The sequence below is a fragment of the Macrobrachium nipponense genome, chromosome 23 (genome assembly GCF_015104395.2).
Source record: "Macrobrachium nipponense isolate FS-2020 chromosome 23, ASM1510439v2, whole genome shotgun sequence".
NCBI classification, from domain to species: Eukaryota; Metazoa; Arthropoda; class Malacostraca; order Decapoda; family Palaemonidae; genus Macrobrachium; species Macrobrachium nipponense.
In genome coordinates, this window is record NC_061090.1 from 10,219,430 (window position 1) to 10,244,444 (window position 25,015).

Consider the following 25,015-nt stretch of genomic DNA (forward strand, 5'->3'; position numbering starts at 1 on the left):
GCGAGCGGCTTTGCGATAGAATGAACTACTTTAACAAAATGGCAGGGACACCATCTGGTCTGGCTGCTGATCTATTTTTAATTAATTTCATTAATAGCCTACACAATATCAGCTTCATTAATATCTATGTCCAATAAATATTCACTATTCTCATCTCTAGGGGTAAATTCTCTCTTATATCTTTCTGCTAATATGTTGCATATTTCCTTTTTTTCATTTGTTAATCTCCCTTCATTTCTTAGAGGGCCTATTTGTACTCTTCATTTTTGCATATGAGTACAATAGTTTGGGGTTTTGCTTGATATTTCTAGGGTCTTTTCTTCTAAGTCCCATTATTCATTTTCTTTTGATTGTATATCTTTTGTTCTGCTTTTTCTATCTTACTTTTTAGTTCCATCATTTTCCATGCATTCTTTTCTTTTTCAAGATCTTTGTTCCACTTTATGATTTTCTGGAACAAGATCCTTCTGTCTCTTGGTATGTATGACTGATGTTTACTTTCCTTCTTCGGTATATACTTATCCACTATTTTTTCTAATATTTTATATACTATACCCATATTTACCTGTATATTATCACTTAAGAATATGTTTTCCCAATCATTGTTTAATTCTTTATTTATTTTTTATCATTTTATATTCTTACTATAGAAATTGTATTTTCCATATCCTTCCAAGTTTTCACCTCTTGCTTATCTCTGTTTTCACTTGCTTTGGAACGGACTGTTAATTCTATGACATTTTGTCTGAAATACTCATATTATACACTATTTCTTTACCATAATTCACCTCATTCAGAAATACTAGGTCTAAAATATTACCCTTTCTTGTTGGCAGGTGATTTATTTGTTGAATGTTGTGTTCTAGTAGCATATCTAATAGCTTTTAGAATTGCCTCTTTATCCTCTGCACTACTATTAGTCTCTTTTTTATATGTATAAATACAACCACAATCTCCTATTCGTTCTTTCCAATCTACGAAAGTAAAGTTAAAGTTTCCGGATAGAAGTATAGTCCAGTCTTTGTGATTTCTACATAAAGTGGAACCTGTACATACGAAAGTCCCTACTTGGAAACATCCAGGTTACGAAAGCAAAGATGAAGATTATTTTGCTTCTGTGTACGAAAATAATTCAGGTTGCGAAAGGGTGTATGTACTGTAAACCGAAATTCGCCTCGGCTGCCAAGAACAATTTTAAAACTCGCACGCCGCCAACTGAGTAGACTCACCACCATCCTCCCACTCTCCCATTGCTTCCTGATGCTAGTCACCGCCGTAAGATCCTGCGCTCCTATTGGTCAGCATCTGTCCCATCATGCCTCTGCGTAAAGGCGTCCTTCGACCATTTCGTCGCATCAGCGTTATCGTATGCACATGGAATTTGTTCATTCACATAGATTCCATTTGTTAATGTAAATTTGTGTTAGTGATTTCGCTTTTTTTGTAGTAAGCTACTTTATCGTGTTGTGTGTGAACTTAATTAACTTACGTTATTAGCCATGGGTCCAAAGAATATTGCTGAAGTTGAGTGTGATCGCTAAGGAACACGGCTGAAATCCGTCAACGATAGGCACCATCCTTAAGCAGAAGGAAGCCATCAAAGCAGTGACACCTTCCAAGGGTGTGACTATTTTGTCCAACAAGAAGAGCCATGTGCATGATGAGATGGAGAGGCTGCTTCTTGTATGGATTAACGACAAAGAAATCGCTGGCGATACGATAACCGAGACAGCAATCTGCCACAAGGCCAGCGCTATTTTCAGTGATTTGAGTGCCCTGGCTGAAGACGACGCTAAAAAAAACACAAGTCTATCACCAAATGGAGACAGAGCAACCAGCCAGAGACCAAATCCAAATTAGTTCACTCTTTCAACAGCAGAAATGAATTGAGCCCATAAGCAATGTTGTACATACTCATACCCAAAAACTGGGCAGGGATTATCAACTACACTTAGACAATAGTGTGTTACTGCGAATTTCAAATTTGAAAGCTGCCACGTTAAGTAGAAATATTATTTAATGTAATTACTTGATAAGTTACCTATAAAAATAATCATTTCACCTCTGGCAACTTGTACACATCATTACTTTTTATAAATCTACCTCACAGCCTGCAAAATATTTTCCATCCTAGGTTGCCTGGTATCCTCATCGTGCATAACCCATCGAAGAACTGCATTGTAAACATCTTTTTCATCAGGAACATTCAACTCGTCTCTCTTTATCAAATTCAGCAATTGGCATGGAGACAGTTGTAGAAATTCTTCTTCCTTTGACACCTGTAAACATAGATAAAAATAATGACTAAATAAAACTGTCTTTCACCAGGAAAAGGTTCAACCTAAACATTACATGTTTCTTATATGAGAGAGAGAGAGAGAGAGAGAGAGAGAGAGAGAGAGAGAGAGAGAGAGAGAGAGAGAGAGAGAGAGAGAGAGAGAGAGAACGCACCATCCTGATCAATATTTAACAAGAGATAATTAATGTTACAAATTACTCAACAAACCACATATAAATGGTAACAATAGTCCGTATTCAAAAGAAGGACTATTTATAAAATACAATAATTATTTAGTACATGATGAAACCTAGGTAAATAACAAAGGACAATAAAACTCTGTCTTCAACCAGTAAAAAGATTCCAGTTACAACTTACTGTGCATATATAAAAATACAGGTAAAGAAACAAGGCATGCCAATAATAGAAATTAAAGTCATGTGTGACTCCCACCCCACACCATTACAAAAAATTAAAATTCAGAAGTAAAGCTTTACTGTCAAACATTTACTTTGCAAAAAAATTTTATACCAACATTAAATTGAGCAGAATCCAAAAATACACAAACCAAAAGTAGAATCAAAGACTACTCAACTATAATGTAATTTCCATAAAGTTAAGCTAAACCTTATTTCTTGGGAGACTATAGCAAATTATAAACTTGTTAAGGAACACAAACAACTTAACCTGGTTATGAAATGTTCATATATCATTCAACTAACCTCCGTAAAATGTTGCTCTATAAAAGTATTGGCCTTGCAAAAGAGCTCCATGCAACCATGCTGTTGAGCAAAGTTGGCTATTCCAATGGCATTACCCGCCTCTAGTTGTTGTTCTAAAAAGCTACAGCAGGCCTCTATTACATGAGTCATCTGCAATACCCAAAATTACAGAAATGAGTACTATAATATTCTTAATCTCTATCAACCATACAACATTATAGACAATATACATTATGGAACAACATTTTAAACATCTTCTAGTTATTTCACCAAGAATAAATACCCCACCATTTTCTAATTCTGTAGTATATAGCATACACAATATGACTACAGTCAAATAGGGCAGATCAACCACTCAACAGTCGTTCCAAATCAAAATGACTGCTACTGAAGTCACCTTATGAAGCTACAAAGGAAATGAGCAAATTTCCTATAACCTGTATGCCACACTTGTACGACCCTTTGGGATTTATACCAGATAGTGCAAAGCACACCACACACACTGCTGATGATTCTTTGCAGCATCCCTTCAGCCACAGCTACATTGTTTTTTAGGATTTTCCTTTTCATCCAATCCCACCGACATCTTCGCAACAAACTTTCACACTTTTTTTGGACATTACCAAGCTCCAATTTTCATCTCTCGCTCAAAACAAATCCTTCGGGTGAACCCTAAAATTAGTTAAAAAATCTGACTCCGTGGTCAAGTTAAAGTAATTCATAGTATTATGCCCACACTACGACATGAATTGAAGGCCAAAAGACAAGCTTTAAAAAAAAAATGGCAATTACAATCCTGAAAGCTTTACAGAATAATAAGGCTGTAGACATTGCTACACTCATCCCCCTGCTGCTAAAGCATAGACAAATCCTGTTATAAACTTCCTCAAAATGATTCAGACAGCTACAAAAAAACCTTGTCCTCGTCCATCTGTCCCCACCTGTCTTGCAAACAGTTTTATGATGTTGAATTAATAGATTTAACCTAAATTCAAAGCCAATGTGCCAAATTCAACATCAGCTGCCAACTTATAAAACTTATAGCAAAGCAATTACCTAGGCATTATGTTACACTTCTAATAGTAATCAAACAATGTAAGAACTCCTACATTAATTGCAACCAGATCTCACCAAACTACGAGGCAAATAAAACTTGGTTAAATATCTAACATTCATTATATGTTGGTGAACATCAGTAGTGACTATCAAATTCTGATTACCAAAATGGAAACTAACCGTTTACATGACATAATAGCATCTGTGTTAATTAACACAAACCTCAAACATGATGGCTACAAACCAACAGATCCAAAATGAAAATGACATTATGATAAAATAAAGTTTTAATTATACCTACCCAGTAATTATATAGCTAAGAGTTTCACTCACCGGCAGTTAAAATCCCGAAATTTGCAGTACCTAACTATCTATTTGTTTTGGATGGGTAACTTTTGGGGCAAGAGAGAGGAACTACACAGCAAAGAACTCAGTTTGTTTGTGCTCATCGACAGAAATCCATGCAAAGGGACGGAGGGTGGGCTCCTATTATATAATGACTGGCTAAGAATAATTAAAACTTTATTTTATCAAAAAAATATCATTTTAATTATACAACTTCCCCAGTAATTATATAGCTGATTCCTACATTGTGGGAAGGGGGAAACATGGATAATTCTACCTCAGATTCATAAGAATACAAAGACCAAAAATAGAAAAGCTTTGCCAACATTAATTAAAATGATCGTTGATTCCTTACCCGATAAGAGTTGTAGCAGAAAAATACTGCCTCTGGTTGCCACTCATCTTATCATGTAACGGTGCGGCGGTAAAGCCATGTAGCGCCTATTACATAGTGGGACCTTAGTAGCGAAGGACAATTCCAATGGCTTACAAAGGATAAAAAATAACAGCCCCTGCCCAGGGCTCAACACCAACTTATCACCAGAAAAGATTGTTACCCATAACCAAAATAATAAAATATCCACCACAACCCTAGCAAGGACTGAAGGGTACTCCAGGTACTTCATACCTTCAGGCTTCCCATAAAACTTCACATCATGTGTCAAGAGGAAAAATATTTTAGGAGGGGTTACTTCCTACACATTTCCCAACACCACACCCACTGCAAGAAACAGATCTAGGGTACTGCAGTCTTCATACACAGTTTCTATGTCATGGAGATTATGCGATGCAATCAAATTTACATTTCCAAAACGTAGAATTAATAATAGAAGTAAGAGAAATTTCTCTTAAAAGCCAGAAATGTGGTTACTGCCCTAATCTAATGAGCTTTAGCCTTGCAGACTGGGAGAACGTCCTCCTTAACTGAAGAATGTGCTTCTCTGATGACGTCTCCTAAAAAGAATGCTAGAGTATTCTTAGATAACAGTCTGGTGGGTTTTTTTACCGAATACCAAAGGCTCCCAAAATATCCACAAATGTCTAGTTCTGTGAAGGAAGTACTGTAAGGACCTCACTGAACACACAGTCCTTCCCTCGTCATCATTACCCAGAACTTCTGTCAAAGTTGGGATTAAAAAAGAGCAAGGCCAGGGGTTAGAGGGAGACATGTTCTTGGCTAGAAACCCCAGGGAATATGAACAAATAGCATTCTCTTTCGAAAAGCCTATTTTCATTTCAAATGCATGAATCTCACTAATCCTTTTAGCAGTCGTTAAGGATATTAGGAAGAGTTTTTCTAGTTGAGTTCCTCAGACTAAGTTCATGCATAGGTTCAAAACGAGACCCAGACAACCACTTCAACACAATATCCAAATTCCAAGGCACCATAGGAGAATCTTTACGATAAGGAGCATCAAACAATCTAATGAGACCAGAGATGTCTGGGTTGAAGGGTAAGTCCAAGCCTCTGTGACAATACCGATGCTAACATGGCTCTACAGCCCTTAACGGTAGAGGGAGACAGGTTTCTTACCAACCTTAAATGAAGCAAGAAATTGACTATTAGCATCACAGTGATCTTAGAAGAAATGTTGGGATTCTTACACCACTCTCTGAAGCTTCTCCACTTATTCTGATACACAATACTAGAAGATCTTCTCTTACACACGGAGATAGCCTCTGAAGCTCCCTTAAAAAACCTTTCTTTCTAAGGAGTTTCTGGACAGTTTGAACCTTGTTAAGGCCAGAGAAGACAGGTTTTTGTGCTATCTGTGGAAATGTGGTTGTCTGAGTAGCTGCCTCTTTGAGGAAGCAGCCTTGGGAAGTCCACCAACAGATCTACGAGATCGGGGGACCATTCCTTCCATGGCCAGAAGGGGGTCACCAAGATCAGACACATGTTCCTGTGTACAAGGAACTTGTTCAGCACTTGCCTTATCAGGCTGAACAGAGGGAAAGCATACTGTTCCTTGTCTGACCAGTCCAGAAGAAAAGCATCCACTGTGTGTCTGGAACTGGCAAACTAAACAGAGGAAGATGATGGTTCCGAGACTTGGCGAATAAGTCTATCATCAGTTTTCCCCACAGTTTCCAAAGGTCTAGGCAGACCAGAGGATCCAACATCCATTCCGTCGTCATCAGGACTTGTCTCTGACAACTTAGCTCGCCCGCTAAAACGTTTAGCTTCCCCTGGATGAACCTGGTGACTAAACGCGTATTGTTTCTCTTGCTTCTTGACATAGGAGAGAGCAGTCATGTTGTCCACATAGACTCTGATGAGAGGGACTGAAGGCCCAGGTGTAGTCTTTAGCTGTTATGCAGAAACCTTTGCTCTAGGGACCATACTCCAAGATTTCGCTTTGCCCTAGTGTGCTCCCATCCTAGGTCCGACGCATCTGAAAAGAAGTTCAGGTCGGGGTTCAGTTGAAAGAGAGACTTGCCTTCCGATAGTCTCTGTGAATTCCACAAAAGGTGGTCCTCTTTTATTTCCTGTGCTATAAAACCTAACACTATCTAAATGATTTGCCAAGACAGTTAATACAAGAATAGAGTACTTCACCAATTGTGATGAAAAAAGGAAAGTGAAAAAAAAATTTCAAGAATAACTGCAACCGACAACCACAGCTATCAGCCAGCAGAAATAAACGGACTTCTTTGCCATGTTGTTCCTCTCTCCTGTCCCGAAAGTGGGTGGGGCACGGTTACCTAACCAAAACAAATACTAGATAGTAAAAGTGCCCCGCGAATTTCGGGATTTTAACTGCTGGCGAGTGAAACTCTTGGCTATATAATTACTGAGGAAGCTGTATAATTAAAAACCACCTTTCTTCTATCTTTTGGGCATCAGTCAAGATTAAATGTTAATTCAGAATGATCCACTTTCTCCCCAGCCTAATACAAAAATGTTAAAAAAAAAATTAAGTATATCTTGGTTTAACAAAACCACTGAGCTGATTAACAGCTCTCCTAGGGCTGACCCAAAGGATTACCTAGATATTTTTACATGGTTAGGAACTAATTCATTACCTAGCAACGGGACATACAGCTTATTGTGGGATTCAAACCACATGATATCTAGAAATGAATTTCTAATCACCAGAAACAAATTCCTCTGATTCCACATTGGTAGAGAGGGGAGTTAAACTCGCGACTACCAAATCAGTAAGCAAGCACATAAACCACTCGTCCAATGAGGAATTACAAAATGTTCAAAATGTCCTTAATGGTTATATGTTTTACATAAGCCTATTTCTGAATCACTATGTCTTGCAAAAGCACCACTTTGTATTTATGTTTTTTAACAGCAATTTGGTGGCAACTAACTTTACAAATTTTAATCTTATTTCAATTGTCTCAAGAATTCTCATTAAAATTCATTGGTGCATTATAAAAAGAATTCCAGAAAACTTTTTCAAATGCCTCAGCCTTGACCCAAATTCTTTAGGGAATTCTAAAAACTAGGTCCATTACAACAAAATTAACGAATGCACAGCAAGATCACCGGAGCAAGATGCAATGCAGTAGTACAATACATAAAAATCACTAAGTTATAGTGCAGTAATCAACACGCTCCCATATGAATTTACTTATAAAACCTAACTATAAAACAAATTATAATGATTTACATTTGTAAGAAACATTTTATTGGGAGACAGAACAACAGCAGGTGGTAAATAATAGGAAATATGTCCAAACTACCAAATAAAATAGCATCCAAGCTACTGCGAGAGGGTAAGAGAAAAAAATACATAATTCATCTATATCAAGAATTTCTAAAACACTACATCAAATACTATCAAATTAATAAATTTTCTTGGAAAATATAGTAAAAACAACTGCGTACGTACACTTATGAAGTAGAGTCATGAAAACTGTTTTTAATGTATGGAACTGCACCTAATTACAGCATCAAGCAACTTTCCTCTCAATATAGACCCAGTTGAGCCATAAATAACAAGGTTATCTTGAAAAAGTTTGTTCTCTCAACGAAACAGAGTATTGAGAAAATATGACATTCATCAATAAAAGCTTATATAGTCATTGCTTACTTCAGAATACATAGTAGGCAGTGTCCATAATATAGAATTTGTGATGGAGTCCAATATATTAGTGACTTTTAGTCATCAATATGGTTGAAGAAAAGTAGGGGTTGACTTTACTACACCATGATGGGTTAAAAACACCAAAACTTATCCTTACTAAAAATAGACAATATATCTTTGATAACAGCACCATCCTATATGTACTGACCTGCAACATAGTTGCAGCTGGCAGAAGCTGGCAGACTAGCATCTCATTGATGACAATCTCACCAGTATACATAAAACATAAAAGATGAGCTAGAACAGTAGGACAGAATCCTTGCAGCTTCACTGTGTCCATCTCACACTCCCGAAGGCCTCCAGTAAACATGGCCTGTGGAGTATCATAAACACCTCAGTTATAACCTTTTCTTCACGCAAGGAGAACGTTACTGGTACAGACTACTAACAGAGATATAACATGAAAAATGTAAAATGTTGAGTATTTGGGAACCATAAAACTACTTGAAAAGGTTTGTGACAATAGTGATTTAAGAGTTTACCACATTATGATACTGTATAAAAATTTCACAAAATTTCCAGTATCGTTAAAACAGGTCTAAAAGTGACATTTACAAAACTACAACTTGTAACTGAAATTATTGAAACTACATTAAAAGTTCCATAAAATCTATCAAGAAAAAATACCTGCCTTAAAATAAGGACTAGCAGCAGCAAGAACAATTTTGTGCCCATGAAAAATTTCACGACCTACTTCAAGCTTCACATCTGTCAGCATCTGATTTCTCTTCATCAAGAGCATCATCTGAAAAATAGTGTTAATAAAATCCACATAAAAGAACACTACAAAATAACCTACGATTTAAGAAAGTAATGAAATCAATAGCTATTACAATTACAAAATTAATAATATCATATTGCAAATATTACAAGAAAGTCCATCACCATGGTAATGAAACGTAAAGTTTACACTACATTCCTACATACAGTAGTTTTATTTTAGGGTCAAGATCTTGTTAATGTGTACAGCAGCCATGACCTCTAAGTTATTAACATGCACTGAATATAATACAGTTCTATGAATATGTTTGGAAGCGCTCATGTCACATACCTGAAAAGCATCATTCTTATACTCTGATATACAGAATTTTATTTCACCAGTTTCCTTAAAAGAAGCACCAGAGCTAGGGGATGGGGAAATACAACTACGTGGACCGCTACTACTGGACATCTTTGAAGAACTCCTTGCTCGAGGCGAGCTGGCTTGTCCCATATCCATGTCATTCATTTCAATGTCTGGGTACCAGCTTGCCATTATCACACAGATCACAGATGCTTGATGCAACCAGACAGAACACGAGTCCACTAATATAGTGTAAGAAATATATTCCTAAAGAATGTTGAATTTACTTTGCTCTTGGCAAATGCTGAGTGTTTCCAAGTCAACCAACATCATATGTCCACAAAAGATGATTTTCCATTTAAAAAAACTGTGATGGGACATGAATAGCGCTTAAACTTCAAAAAGAGGAAGCAGAACCAAAGACCTAAAGCATTCAACTCTTCCATAATGGTTTAACACAAACCAGTCTTTATCTGTCATATATTAATCCAAAATTATTCAAACAATAAACTATATTACACAAAGTGAGTCTGGTATCTAGTAAGTCTTTCTTTATCCAAATGTAATGCATATCCATTTTCCTTGTAAGATGAACCAGATATTGCAGAGCCTCTATGAGTCAGCATTCAACCTTGTACATTCTGCAAAAAAAAAATTTAAAAAATGAAGTACTGTATCATAAAATACATAAATTCTAGTCAAATTAAATTTGTCAATAAATACATATCTAAAATTATGAAACACACTTATATACAAAAAATATGTAAAACATACAACCGCATTTTCAAGTCCCATATTATATAAAACCAAATACGTACTACTCTTTTCCATGAGCATTTCCGAAACTAAAATAATCTCCAAAAATTTAATATTCTCACAAAATACCTGCTTTCATGTAAAGATATGACTGAAATACCCCTCCATAATCAGTAAAAGAACAAAATACCTACTATGTACCTTCAAATCAACCCAGCTGTAAACAAGTACATGTATGTATAGCTTGGTTTGAAGTCAAAAGGTCACTGTTATATGAATTGAATCGAATTTAGAATTTAGGCCAAATGCCAAGCACTGGGACCTGCGAGGTCATTCAGTGCTGAAACAGAAATGAACAGTAAAAGGTTTGAAAGGTGTAACAGGAGGAAAACCTTAGAAGTTGTACTATGAATCAATTGTTAAAAGAGGGTGGAGAGTAAGATGGAAGAAAGAGACTATGAAAGGAGGTACAGTAAGCCAGAGAGAAAAGATCTAGCCACCCTTCTCTACAACCCCACAGCCTAGTACATATTCATGTCTATGATACCAATTCCTAAAACACAGAGGGTTGAAGTCTTGCTACAGTCCTTATGTATGTTTATAGCAATATAAAAAACAAAATATTACTGTACAGAGAAAAAACATTTGATGCACATAATTTAAAAATAAAACAAAGATGTATGGTGCATTTCTGACCTACGTATATTTCTCATGAAAATTGACTAACACATTACATAATGAATACAATTTATATCAATCATCCACCTAATATCAGTCCCAAAGCAATGAGTCATGCCATAACTTTACTCAAAATATTTAAGATATCCACATATATCTATTGTACTTGTCCTGACATGAACAAGTGGAAGGCTAACCTCAAAATCATAAAATACTTGAAACAAAACTAATTTTGTGGGGTATAATCCCATCAGTTTATAAATTCACCTTCAGGTATGTTGGCCCTGTTCCAGACCTAGTAAAAAAATGACAATTTGTCGAAAATTGCATTTTTCCTAACTATACAAACCTGAGGTCCTTTAACAATAGGAAGGTAACTAGCGGCAGCTGGGACGGTCGTAAGCTTCGAACAAGGGGAGAACGGTAGTTAACTGCTTGTCCGATCGTGCGCGCGGCGGGCGGTGAAGAATCACTTTTGCTTTAGGCCCATGCAAAAAGTTGCAGAGTGAGGGGTGGTATGAGGTGGGACTATATGTAAAGGACCTCAGGTTTGTATAGTTAGGAAAAATGCAATTTTCGACAAATTGTCATTTGTTCCGATACGTAATACAAACCCTCGGTCCTTTAACAATAGGAAGACTCACTTCTTGGTGGGTGGAATCTGAGTCTTTTTGGTGAACAGACTGGTGTTCGTCCAACCTTGGAATGCCTCCCTGGTCGTAAGAGCAAGGGAGGGATCCAAACCTCTGTCCGATTGATCGGGGTGTGCACCGCAGGATCAATGGTCAGACCTCTGAGCCAAGTACTAAGAGAGAGGCAAGCGTATCTCTTCGTACCAGCATTGCAAGAACTTGTTCCTGTACAGGAGCCAACATAAAGTTATGGGTTTGTCTCAAGTAGGCATCCACTCCTTCCCCCTTGTTGGAGGGAGTGGAGGATATTTGCTTCTATCCCTAACTAAAGGGATAGATTGGGGCTCGGTTGAGTAGCTTACCTGCATCGGATTCCTTTCCAGCATGGTGACGACCGTGACCCTCTGCCCACAGGTAGAGAGAGAGAAAGATGGAGAAGAGAAGCCAGTCGCACTCTCATTCAACCATTCATTCCTACAGTCACACCAGGAATCGATGCTGTTCTGCCTGCTCGGGTGCTGGGTAAGCTTACACAACGTGTTGAGCAGCCACCACAGTCCCAAGGAAAAAAGTATCCAAGGACTTGTGGGCAATATCCCGAAGGTAGAAGGACGTGAAGGTAGTCTGGTTGGCCCAGACACCTGCCTTCAGGACCTGCGCCACGGAGGAGTTCTTGCGAAACGCCAAAGAGGGTCCAATACCTCTGACTTAGTGGGCTCTCGGTCGGAGCGTACGGATGTCGTCACTACCATCAGCCTCGTACGCTCTCCTGATCACCTCACGCAGCCAGAAAGAAAGCGTGTTCTTGGATACTTCTTTCTTGGTAACCCCAGTGCTAACGAAGAGGCGTCGACACTCAGGCCTGAGGTGTCGAGTTTTCTTCAGATAGCGCCGTAGCGCCCTCACAGGACAAAGCAGCATCTCATCCGTATCGTTGTCGGTGAAATCCATTAGGGAGGGGATTGTGAAAGACTCGAACCTGTCGTCAGGGATCGACGGATTCTGAGTCTTAGCTACGAAATTCGGGACGAAATCGAGCGTCACAGATCCCCAGCCCCTGGAATGTTTAAACATTGAAGGACAGACCATGAAGTTCCCCTACTCTCTTCGCCGATGCCAGGGCCAGCAAGAAGAGGGTCTTGAGGGTCAGATCCCTGTCTGACGACTCTCGGAGTGGCTCGAATGGTCTTCGAGTCAAACTCCTAAGGACGAGAGTCACATCCCACTCAGGGGGCCTGAGCTCCCTGGGTGGGCAAGACCTTTCGAAGCTCCTCATTAGCAAGGAGATCTCGAACGAGTTCGAGATGTCCAGTCCAGTGCAGCTCTATATCCTTTAACTGTGGGTACTGAGAGGAGCTTCTCTCGGCGAAGAAACACGAGGAAATCCGCTACCTGCTGAAGAGTGGCTCTGAGAGGAGATAGACCCCGTCTACGACACCAACCACAGAAGACGGCCCACTTCCCCTGGTACACAGCTGCAGAGGACTGTCTGACGTGTCCAGCCATCTCTGTTGCTGCGCTGCGAGAAAAGCCTCTCGTTCGCAAGAGATGGTGGATAACAGCCAGCCGTGAAGTTGTAGGGACTGGACTGCTCGGTGGTACCGCTCTACGTGTGGCTGGGCTAGAAGGTTGTGCCAGTGGGGCATCTCTCTCGGTTCTTCTGCAAGAAGAGCCAGCAGGTCCGGATACCAAACGGCTTGAGGTCGTTTGGGAGCCACCAGGATCATCCTGAGATTGGGAGTGACCAGCGCTCGGCTGATCACTTTCCGAATCAGACAAAAGGGAGGAAAGGCGTAGACGAAGAGGTTGTCCCAGGGGTGTTGAAGAGCGTCCTCTGCAGCTGCCCATTTGGGTCCCGGCACGGCTGAGCAAAAAACTTGAAGTTTTTTGTTGTGCCGGGTGGCGAACAGGTCTATGACCGGACGCCCCCACAGGTTGAAGAGCCTTTCCGCCACTTCTGGGTGTAGGGACCACTCGGTCCCTATTACCTGATCCCGACGGCTGAGCTTGTCCGCTACTACATTCCTCTTGCCTGGAATGTAGCGTGCTGACAGCTCTATCGAGTGAGCCGTGGCCCACTCGTGCACCTGCACAGTCAACTGGTGTAGCGGGAGAGACACTAGGCCCCCCTGCTTGTTGACGTATGCCACTACTGTGGTGTTGTCGCACATCAACACCACCGAGTGTCCCATCAAGCGGTCTTGGAACTCTTGGAGAGCGTAAAACGCCGCCTTGAGTTCCAGGACATTGATGTGAAGGTGCTTGTCGTGATGGTCCCACACACCTGCAGCCAGCAACTCCTCCAGGTGTGCGCCCCATCCCTCGGTCGATGCGTCTGAGAACAGCAGCATCTCCGGGGGGGGAGTGCGTAGGGGCACTCCTCTTAAAGGTTCCTGTCGTCGAGCCACCAGGCTAGGTCCTGCCTCACCTTCTCCGTGATGGACACGGGGAAGTAAGGTGGATCCTTTACCTGTGACCAACTCTCCCTTAGTCTCCACTGGAGAGACCGCAGGTGAAGACGTCCGTGAGGAACTAACTTCTCGAGTGACGACAGGTTGGCCGATCACGACTTGCCATTGCTGAGCTGCCTGTTCCTGCCGAGACAGGAACCGGCCGGCTGCCTCCCTGAATTTGCTGATCCTCAAGTCTGCGGGGCGGACTTGAGCTGCTACCGTATCGATCAGCATACCCAGGTACTTCATCTTCTGCTTGGGTTCGAGATCGGACTTCTCGTAGTTTATCACGATCCCCAGATCGCGACAAAACTTTAGAAGTCGATCCCTGTCCTGCAGCAACTGCGAGCGGGAGCTCGCCAGGACCAGCCAATCGTCGAGATACCTCAGAAGACGTATCCCGTGCGAATGGGCCCAAGCAGACACCAGCGTGAACACTCTCGTGAACACCTGTGGGGCGGTTGAGAGACCGAAGCAAAGTGCCCTGAATTGGTACACCGTCCCGTCGAAGATGAAGCGGAGGTACTTTCTGGAGGACTGATGGATGGGTATTTGAAAATACGCATCCTTCAGGTCCACCGAAAGCATGAAGTCGTTCTCCCTGATGGAGTCCAGCAACGGAACGTGCCGTCTCCATCTTAAACCGAGTCTGGCGAACAAATCGGTTCAGGGGAGAGAGATCTATCACCGGGCGCCAGCCCACCGATGCCTTTTCCACTAAGAAAAGGCGGCTGTAAAAGCCCGGTGACCGATCTACTACGACTTCTACAGCTCGTTTGGTCAGCATGGTCTTGATCTCCTGCCGAAGAGCGTCTTCCTTTGAGGATCCCAGCACATAAGTCTGAAGATGGACCGGGTTGGAGGTGAGGGGTGGTCGAGATTCGAAGGGTAGTAGATATCCCTCCCGAAGGACGTCTACTATCCAGGTCTCGGCACCGTAGCGCTGCCAAGTTGCCCAATGGCTCGCTAGGCACCCCCCCACTTCCGGCAGCTGGTGAGGGGGAACGCCGTCCCTAGCGTTTCCCACCTCGCTTCGACTTCTTCCCAGCACCTCCTCGGGGAAAGGAGGGCTGGGAGGAGGGCTGGTTACGGCCTCCTTTAACCAGAAGTTGAAGCAGGAAGAGTCTTTCCTCGGGGCTTCGATGGAGCAGCCGTCTTAGCAGCCGAGGAAGCGCTAGCTAAACTCTTAGGCTTAGCCGCAGTTGTACGAGGTTGCCCAGAAACCTTCGTAACTGCCTGGTGAACCAGACGGTCACTGTCATCAGTGCGCCGTCTTTCCACCGCAGCGTCCACCATCTCTCCGGGAAAGAGAGCGGAGGAACTCTTCATTGGTCCGTTACGGAGTCCATTTACCGCCTCACGCCCGGCCCCCTTGGCTACTCGTGTAAGGACAGCGTCCCTACGACGGAGAACCAAGTTGGCCACAGGTTTGCCGTCTGATGGGCGAGGTAGGAGATGGCCCTACCTCTAGACTGGCACAGTCTCCTGAAGTCGGGGTCTTCTTCGAGGGCAGCACCCCCGGAGTCGGCCGCGACCTTGGATACTGTGAGGGACCACAGATCCAACCAAGAGACTGCCTGGAAAGCCGCCATAGCGGTAGCTTCCAGGCCCAGTGCCTCCTGCTGCGAGAACCACAAGTTCTCCGACAGGAGCTGCTGCAGGGACACACCCTGGAGTTAGCCTAGCTAGCTCCGGGTTAACCTGTTTGGGCGGTATTGGATCCACTGATGGCACGTAGAACTTCCGCTGTCGCTGCAGAGGAGGAGGAAGTAGCTTGGAAGACCGTCCTGACTTAAGTGAGTACCTCTCGTCCTGAGACGAAATTCTCCACCTGGTCAAGGACTGAGTCTGCAAGCTCTGATCGCGGCAGTCCCACCGTCATTTTGGGTTTCCCTCTTAGGGCCCCAAAATGACTCGAGCCGGGACGTGGGCTCAGATGGTGGTAGCGGCGATCCTTCCCCCAGGTCGTTGTGCTGACGAATCAGCGCAATAACCTGGGCAAAGTTCCTCTGGATCTCGGGAGTCACAGCGTCCTGAGGAGTTAGGACCGTCCAGTCCCTCCAACAGGAGCAGCTCTCGAGACCCTCCTCCTTCAGAAGGAGGAACAGCAACAGACCCCTGACGGTCGCTCCAGCCACTTGCGCGTCACGACCTGGCTGCTCCTAAGACCATGGCCTGGTGCGTGTTGGCATCCGTGACGGGATCGTGAGCGGCGCACCCTCTCACGATCACTCCTAGATACCTCGCTCTTCCCGGTGTAGCCCGAGGAAGTTGAAGGTATAGGAGAGACAGACCTGACGCTCCCCCCCGCTCGCTGGCAGGACCAGCGTGCGTGGGGGCTGCAGCCGATCACCAACCGCGGTGGGGATCTATCTGCAGGCCTGGCCGTGCCGCTCACCAGTGGCGAGCGGCTCGACTGAGTACGTCGACCCCGATCCCGTGCGTCAGACGAGCTGCTGCTGGCCACCGTCTCCGTCCGGTCCCTGTGGGAGCGACGGTCAGGTGATCTGCAGAGCTCGCTTTCGCGGTGAGACCGGTGAGCGTCCTCACGGCACGTCAAACCGCTGGTACCAGCCGAAGCTGGTACCGTTGGTCGAGGGGACCTCTTCCCAGCCTCAACCCGTGGCCAGTCAGAGACCGTCACGTCAGCCCGAGGTACCGGCTGGTCGCTACGAGAGCGGCCGCTGGCCTGGCGAGAGTCACTTGCGCGATTCTCGACAGTCTTCTGCTCCGTGCCTCTGTCATGACGGTGAGCGAGCTCAGGCGTCTTGACTTTAGCTGCACGGTCGCCCGAAGGAGACCGTACACTCGGACCTTCCTCGCGAACGAGAAGTCGAGCCAGTACCTGGCTTAGCAGCAGTGCTACCAAGACCAGGCGCGGATGTACCAGCAGTAGCCAGCACATCCTTGGTACCCGTCTTCTTCTTCTTCTCAGAAGAAAGAGACGGACCCTGTTCCCGAGGGAACAGGAGGACCACAGAAGCACCCCCGTCACGCCAGAGCGAGACGGGCCCTTCGAAGGTCCCGCAGGAGCCTTCTTAGGGGGGGAGGAGGCAGCCTTCTTCTTCTTCGGCTTGGAAGCCTTAGAAGTCGAAGGGGGAGAGGCGGCAACAGACGACGAAGAAGACGATGAAGACGACGACGACACCTTCCTCTTCTTCTTCTTCTTCTTCGTCAGCTCTCTAGGACGGACGTCAGTCTTCCACCACGGAAAAAGTCGGGCCAATTGCCGAAGCAACACGCCCCGACTGATCCTGTCCGGAAGGACCTGAGACCGGTGCAGCACCTCCATGACGAGACGCGACGTGGGCAGGGGCAGGCACGGCAGGAGCGGCAGGGACATCAACAGCAGGACCAGCACCATCAGGACCAGCACCAGCAGGACCAGCACCAGCAGGACCAGCAGCAGCAGGACCAGCTCCAGCAGCAACATCGGCATGAGCGTCCCGCACTGCGCGCTTCGTAGGAGCGGCGCAAGCGGCTGGGCCAGCAACATTAGCTGCAGGTACGGCAGGTACGGCAGCATAGTCCGGCGTCACAGGCATCTCCGATACAGCCAAACTCATCATTGGGACGGGCGGCCGATCCAGGGGCGAACTTTTGGGACAGCGAAAGTCGGGAGTCGGCAGCACATAAAATCCAGGTGGCGGCGGCACGCCCCTCTTAGGTACGGCAGCAATCGGTTTCTGGATTGATGCCGTGGGTGTCACCGACGCAATGTGTTGCGTATACACTACATGAGGAGGGGCGGCGTACGCTGGTGTGGACATTGTGTTTGTCGTTGTTGTGACTACACCATGAGTTACAACTGCCGACCCCGCCAGACGTTGAATCAAGCCCTGGATACTAGGGGCGCCCTGCAGTCCCAACGACGCCCACACCTGTCCAAGGTCGTCACTCACAGAAGGCACACCTGAGGGAGGAACAGTCAGGGTCAGTTAGAGGGGCACCCTCGCGCCCGGGGGAGGACGAACCCCACCCAGAGCGGACGGAAGACCCCGAGTACAATTGAACATCCGGGTATCGGGCGCCCTCCTCCACACTCGACGGATCGAGTGAGGAGAAGGACTCCGAAACCCCCCCCGCAGGGGAAGGCGCAAATCGTGGGGGCTGAGCTGGAGGCAGGAAGGATGACGAGGAATCTGTCACCAAAGGAGTTGCTGGAGAGCTTTCCGACGACTCCTTGGTCGGTCTACGCCTCTTCCTACCCTCGTACAGCACCCACTGGCGCCTCGGACCCAATTCACACACACATTACAAGGTTCGGCTCGGGAGCATTCTCGCCCCCGACACCGATAACACAATTCATGTGGATCAATGTCTGGATAAGAGCGAAATCCGCCGCATTTACGCCCCTCCAGCCCGGGACACACTCTACGGGCAGCTGGTGGGCGCGGCGAAAGCTCTTCTTGATCCATAATTAAATTCACTTTCAATGAAAAAAGAGTACTTACAATTTCAATCAAGACCACAAACAAACCAGTCAGAAGAAATTGTAAACATCCAAAGCACACGACGAAAATAGCGGGCAGAGCGATGACGAACACGTCCTGTCACACCACGGCCGAAAGCAAAAGTGATTCTTCACCGCCCGGGCGCGCGCGGCGCACGCACGATCGGACAAGCAGTTAACTACCGTTCTCCCCTTGTTCGAAGCTTACGACCGTCCCAGCTGCCGCTAGTTACCTTCCTATTGTTAAAGGACCGAGGGTTTGTATTACGTATCGGAACAAATGAAAACTTACTTGTCCTCTATATATCAGGATTACCAAGTCCCTCTATTGGTAATTGATCATTCTACGTTCTATCTAACCACACTAAACGCTCTGTGTGGTCAAAAAGAGGTCAAAGTCCCTCATAAAGTGATTGGTTTGTACCAAAGAAATACAATTTTGTGTTCAAAACTTGTACGTACTTGTTTTGGCACTAAAATTATATCATTTCTGGGCTCAGCTCGTGTCGCTGCGCGAAATATCCTTTAATCTATTATTTCTAGGGTAAATGTACTAACACATACCAGAGAATAAATAAATAAAGAAAAGGGTCAGTATAACTGACTCGCTCACCCTCCCAGAGGGTGTCGGTATGAACACTATGGCGAGTGAGACCACTACCACGAGCCAAAAAACCAATAGAATTCTCCACTACAAAATCCCCCAAGAGGAGAGCCGACCCACAGAGTGGGCAGCACCTACTACTACTACTCCATCCCATGCTGCCGACTGCTGCGCCTCTGGTGGCCATCCTTTTCAGTTAGCGCACACGATACACACGTGCCATTTTCTTCTCTGTGTTTTTGTGCCCTTTCCTTTGGATTTTATTACCATGGAGCGTGCAGCCATCGCAGCAGCTAAGTTAAGTACTCAGTGTTTATTGCTAATTGGTTTTTTCCGGCCCTGAGCACGTATTTGCCGTTTTTTAGGTATAAATACGAACTCTAGGTCGGAAGCATGGCAGCATGGTTCTGCCTCGTGGTGGGTCCGTTCTGGGTCGCCCATACCCAGAACATCCCCTTGCTTATGTACGCTCTATTTTATTATCCGCTTTGTTTAGGGTACGGTCTACACGGTTTTGTCATGCATGCATGTCTTTTACCTTATGTAGGCTCTTCCATCCAGACCCTAGCCACGGCTCTTAGTATCGGCCTCGGCTAGCTTTGAGTGGTAGACTTGCCTTCGGGTTAGTCGTACACTCCTGGATTTTTTCTCCTACTATATTGTTTTCTTTCTTTCATTTTATTATTCATTTGTATTATTTATGTGATATTTGTTAGGTTAGTTAGGCGTCTGGCTTGCTTAGCCTAGGTCACGGCCCATTGGGCCTATATGTTACCGCTCTTCAGCTCGGTTGCTCCGATAGCATCTCTCTGATCAGTTGGTTATGTTTCTCGGCTTTTAGTTGTTGTTCTTATCGCCCCGTGGTCACTACGTGATCACGAGGCAGCCAGACGCCTGTCCAGTCACCTTTCCCCCCCCCCGCTCTTCCATAGGGTCGGGGGGGGGGGGTGGGTAGGCCTGCCCATGCTCGCTCCACATACCCGAGCCTGCCTCCCTCTCTCCCCCCAGGCGGAGGGGGTAGAGGGACGGGACAGACCCAGACTGGACTCGACCTCTCCGGCTTCTCGGTTCCGGTCGGTGGTAAGGTGGGGGGGACTGGCCTTCCCCCCTCCCATTAACTACCCCGTCGCTCCGTTACTAGCCCGAGTCTGTATGTCCCTTGCTCTTTCCCACCTTACTAGGGCTCCTTTACCACCGGAGACCTGGCATCCAGCGGAAAGGTGCTAGTCTACCCCACGGGGTGGACCGGAACATACAGGCGGTCCCGTCTAACCTCTCCGTTTCACTGAGTTATACACTCCGCCACGCACTGGACTTAGTCCGGTACGTTCGAGTTTTTAGGTTTAAGATCTATTATGTTAAACTATTAAGTTTATCTTAAGTACCTTAAAACCATCCCCCTCCCTTCGTGTTTCACCGGATCCCTCCGGGGTTATAGCCTATTCAGGCGATTAAGGGAGGGGTTATGCCCAAATTTTTCCCGAGCTCCGGCATGCAACGGAGTTTCTTCTGTCCTTTAGCCTGTAAGTGATAGTCTTTAAGATACTCATGTGTCTTTTCACTTACAGACCACCAACTGTGAGCATCAGGGATGCGCCGCCACACTTCAGGACCCATGTTTGGACACGAAGTTTGGCCGGTCCCGATGCTCCATGCCGCGACTCCGCACGGGGACATCCAGTCTGGTACCATGAAACGTTTTTGTACCATCTGTTACGATCTGGTGAGCCAGCTTTTAGACGGGGTAAGTATTCCATCTCCGGTAGCTGGTCCTCATCTGTTATAGTGCTTAAGTTTTACATCAATCACTCTAACTTAAGGTAAATTCAAGGGGTCCTATAGCCCCTATAATTTTAAGTTACGCTTTAAGTTAGCTTTAGTTTTAAGTTATTCTTAAATCTAATCAATACCCTCTCTTCCAGGCGCCGGCCGTGAGGGATACTGCACTGGCAACCCTGCGGGCCTGGGTCGGCGGTTTCGGGAAGAACGCCGCCAAGGGTATGCCCTACATCCTGGAGAAGAGGTTGGCGGTACTAATCTTCCCCGGAGGCAAGGCGACAGGCTACGTCTCGGACCCCAAGTAGGAGGGGCGGCCCCGACTATCGCTTTCATCCAGCAACAGCTGGCTGCCTCGTTGACGGACCAAGGCCAGGACATCTCCTCGGAAGTCGCGACGCTGGATATTAATGTAGAACCTATGGTAGGTGTGGACGACCTGTTGGTCGAGGTAGGTAAGTTGGACACCCAAGGTATACCCTTGGGTGCAACTGCTTCTTCTACTCCTGCAACCTCTCCATCCTTCCAAGGCTTTACGGGTAACGAATTATATACTTCTCCTGACGCTTCAGTTAGACCCAAGGTCAAGGGTCAAACAGTGAAATCCTTGACGAAGACGTCGTCGTCATCTAAGAAGTCGGCTTCGGCGTCATCCTCTTCTCATAAGTCTCCGGCTAGGAATCCCGGAGCAGAGAGATCCAAAGCTTCTGGGTCCGGCTCTAAGTCCTCGAGGAGTAAATCCTCCAGAGAGAGATCTCACACTCCAGCGGAGTCGTCAGTTCCGCTACCCTTGGTTCCAGTTCAGAGCCACCCCTCCACCTCCGCAGCAGCTCCGGCTTTGGACTCCAATGCTGGTCTGTTACAACAGGTGGGCGACCTGGTTGGGTCTCTGAAAAGTAGCATGGAACAAATGATCTCTCGGTTGTCGGATAGGATTACCTCTCAAGACAACATTATAGCCGGACTGAGCCAAGCTCCTCTAGCCTCTCCTCCACCTTTCAACACAGGTGGAGCCCAGCTTCCCCCGTATGACTCTCTACCTCCGTTCTCAATGAACAACCCTTGGAGAGTAGCGTCATACGCCCCCTTCCAAGACGGACTCATTTCTATCCCGGAATGTGGAACTCGGAGGATCGAGGACTTCGAGTTCTACCCGGAAGACCTTCAGCCTCCGTTCATCGGCTACGCCAGGCTCACCGCCTCAGCCATGACTCGGGATGATAAAGTACCAAAGGAGACAGTCCTCTATTCGCGTGACCAGGCTCAGAGAGAATGGCTCAGGTGTCTAGAGACGAATGGATTGTTCCAATACGAAAATCCAACCTTTTAAGAGTCCGTTCACGATCTTTACGATGGATGAGAGTACCCCGCTCCCTTTCCTGACAAAGATCGTGACATCTACCATTCCAGCGGCCCAGAAGGGGGACCCCATGCCGCAACTGAAGGAAGCAGATCCTACATCTCCGTTACTTCCTTCAGCCGGAGAATTGTGGGAAGACTTACCTAACACCTTCTCAGCTGGCAAACTCAAACCGGACTGTGCTATGGAGCAGTTTGTGAGAAGCTACCTAGGCTTCCAGATAGCCTTATTCAGGCAGAATTTGACGCCAAATCGCGGTTAGCCAGGTCTATTAATTCCATGGCTATGACCGAGGTGGCTACCATAGCCTATGGGTCAGAACCGCTCTTCAAGCTTCTTACTAAATCCTTGACTCAAACGGTACAGTCAGATATGTTTGAGTTTGCCACTGCTAGGACGAATTGTAGGAAAAATGTCCCTAAGAAGCAACTATTCGGCACGAGCCGAATAGGTTACTTGCGTCAAGCATCTGGGGAGCAGACCTCTTCCCAGAAGCGATGGTGAAGGAAGTTCAGTCAGAGGCTACGAGATTGAACCAGAGCCTTAAGGACCGTTGGGGTCTTACGGCCAAGAGACGACAAGATCTAGCAGCTAGGGGTAAGGGTCAAGGAAACCTAGACGTTTCCAGCCCTACCAGAAAAAGCAGCCACGCTTTTCTCAGCAAGTTCCGGCTGTTCCCTTGGTGCAAACAGCCCCAACCTTCCACCTCAAAGGCTCAATCACAGCCGATTTACGTTATCTCCCCCTCAGCCTCAGCCCTCCACCTCTTACGCCCTCTCTCCAGCTTACAACCAAGCCTTCGAGAGTCAAGCTTCACAGAAGTATGACCGCTCGGGTAGGGGAGGCAGAGGTAAGCGATCCTTTCGTGGGAGAGGATCGGGAGGTCCCTTTAATATGGGGTAAAACATTTCAGGGGAGGCCGAGGAGGCTACCAGAACCAATGAGGAATTTCAGGTAGGAGGGAGGCTGTTTCACTTTCGCCACCGGTGGAACTTCAGCAAGTGGGCTCAGAGCATTGTGTCAAAAGGCCTGGGTTGGAGCTGGTTAACGAACCCACCCCCATCCAGACCTTTCCGCCAACTTCCTTCCAAGGAATTGTCGGAGTATGTGGAGGATCTCCTTCAGAAAGGAGCTATAGCGAGAGTCAAAAGGTTAAAATTTCAAGGACGCTTGTTCGCGTGCCAAAGAAAGGCTCACAAAAAAGAAGGGTAATCTTAGACTTGTCCCGCTTAAACTTAGCCATTCGCTGCGACAAGTTCAAGATGCTCACGATCTCGCAGGTGCGGACCTTACTTCCCCGTGGGGCCGTCACCACCTCTATCGATCTTACAGACGCTTACTATCATATCCCTATTGCAGAGACACTTTCCGTCCGTATCTGGGGCTTCAAGATAGGAGACCAGACATTCTCCTTCAAAGTAGTTCCTTTCGGGCTCAACGTAGCACCCAGGTGTTTACGAAGCTGGCGGAATTAGTAGTTCAACAACTCAGATCGCAAGGGATTATGGTAGTAGCGTATCTCGACGATTGGTTGATCTGGGCTTCACAGTCGAGGAATGCAACAGAGCAACACTGAAAGTAATTCAGTTCCTGGAATATCTAGGCTTCAAGATAAACAGGACCAAGTCAAGACTCACCCAGAGTCAAACTTTCAGTGGCTAGGCATTCAATGGAATCTATCCTCCCATACTCTGTCGATTCCATCATCCAAAAGAAAAGAAATAGCGAAGTCAGTCAAGCAATTTCTGAGTCACAAACTGGCATCAAGAAGATCCCAGGAAAGGATCTTGGGTTCTCTCCAGTTTGCATCAGTGACAAACATCTTAATGAAAGCCAAACTGAAAGACCTAACCAGAATCTGGCGCTCACGAGCAAATGTCAGGTCCAGGACAAATTATCCTCAGTCCCTCTGATTCTAAAGAATCGACTCCGGCCGTGGGCGAAAGTCAAGAACTTGTCGGTGTCAGTGCCCCTTCAGTTTCCTCCACCAGGGATCACCATCCACACAGACGCGTCGTTAAGCGGTTGGGGAGGATATTCCCAGTTCAAAAAGGTTCAAGGAACGTGGTCACCTCAGTTCCGTCAGTTCCATATAAACGTACTGGAAGCAATGGCAGTGTTCTTGACTCTAAAAAAGTTACGCCCGCCAAAGTACTCCCACATAAAGCTAGTCCTGGACAGCGCAGTGGTGGTACATTGTGTAAACAGAGGAGGCTCCAAGTCACGTCATCTAAATCATGTCATGATAGCCATCTTCTCCCTGGCGGACAAGTTCAGTTGGCATCTCTCCTCCACTCATATAGCTGGAGTGAGAAACGTCATAGCAGATGCTCTATCCCGATCAGTACCTCTAGAGTCGGAATGGTCACTGGACAACAGTTCGTTCCAATGGATTCTTCAGAGAGTTCCAGGTCTAGAGGTGGATCTCTTCGCATCTCAAGCGAACCACAAACTCCCGTGTTATGTGGCCCCCAACCTGGACCCTCTGGCCTATGCCACGGACGACCCTGGCTCTAGACTGGAACAACTGGGAGAAGATTTATGTCTTTCCTCCGGTGGTGAATCTTCTCATGAAAGTCTTAAACAAACTCAGGACATTCAAGGGTCAAGTGGCTCTAGTAGCCCCAGACTGGCCGAAGAGCAATTGGTACCCTCTTATTCTGGAACTGGGTCTTCGCCCTCTTCGGATCCCCAATCCCAGGCTCTCCCAGTCAGTACAAACGAAGACTGTGTTCG

At 45.8% G+C, this 25,015-nt stretch overlaps 1 protein-coding gene across 1 annotated transcript in view; it reads right to left on the reverse strand.

The window, feature by feature from the left end:
* LOC135198591 (kelch-like ECH-associated protein 1) overlaps nucleotides 1-25,015 on the reverse strand; it is a 91,943-nt gene that overhangs the window by 18,204 nt on the left and 48,724 nt on the right. Inside the window, 5 exon segments of the mRNA XM_064226324.1 lie at nucleotides 2,104-2,279; nucleotides 3,001-3,150; nucleotides 8,653-8,817; nucleotides 9,136-9,249; nucleotides 9,556-10,208. Of these exon segments, the coding sequence (XP_064082394.1) occupies nucleotides 2,104-2,279; nucleotides 3,001-3,150; nucleotides 8,653-8,817; nucleotides 9,136-9,249; nucleotides 9,556-9,759 (809 nt within the window). The 5' untranslated portion in view covers nucleotides 9,760-10,208.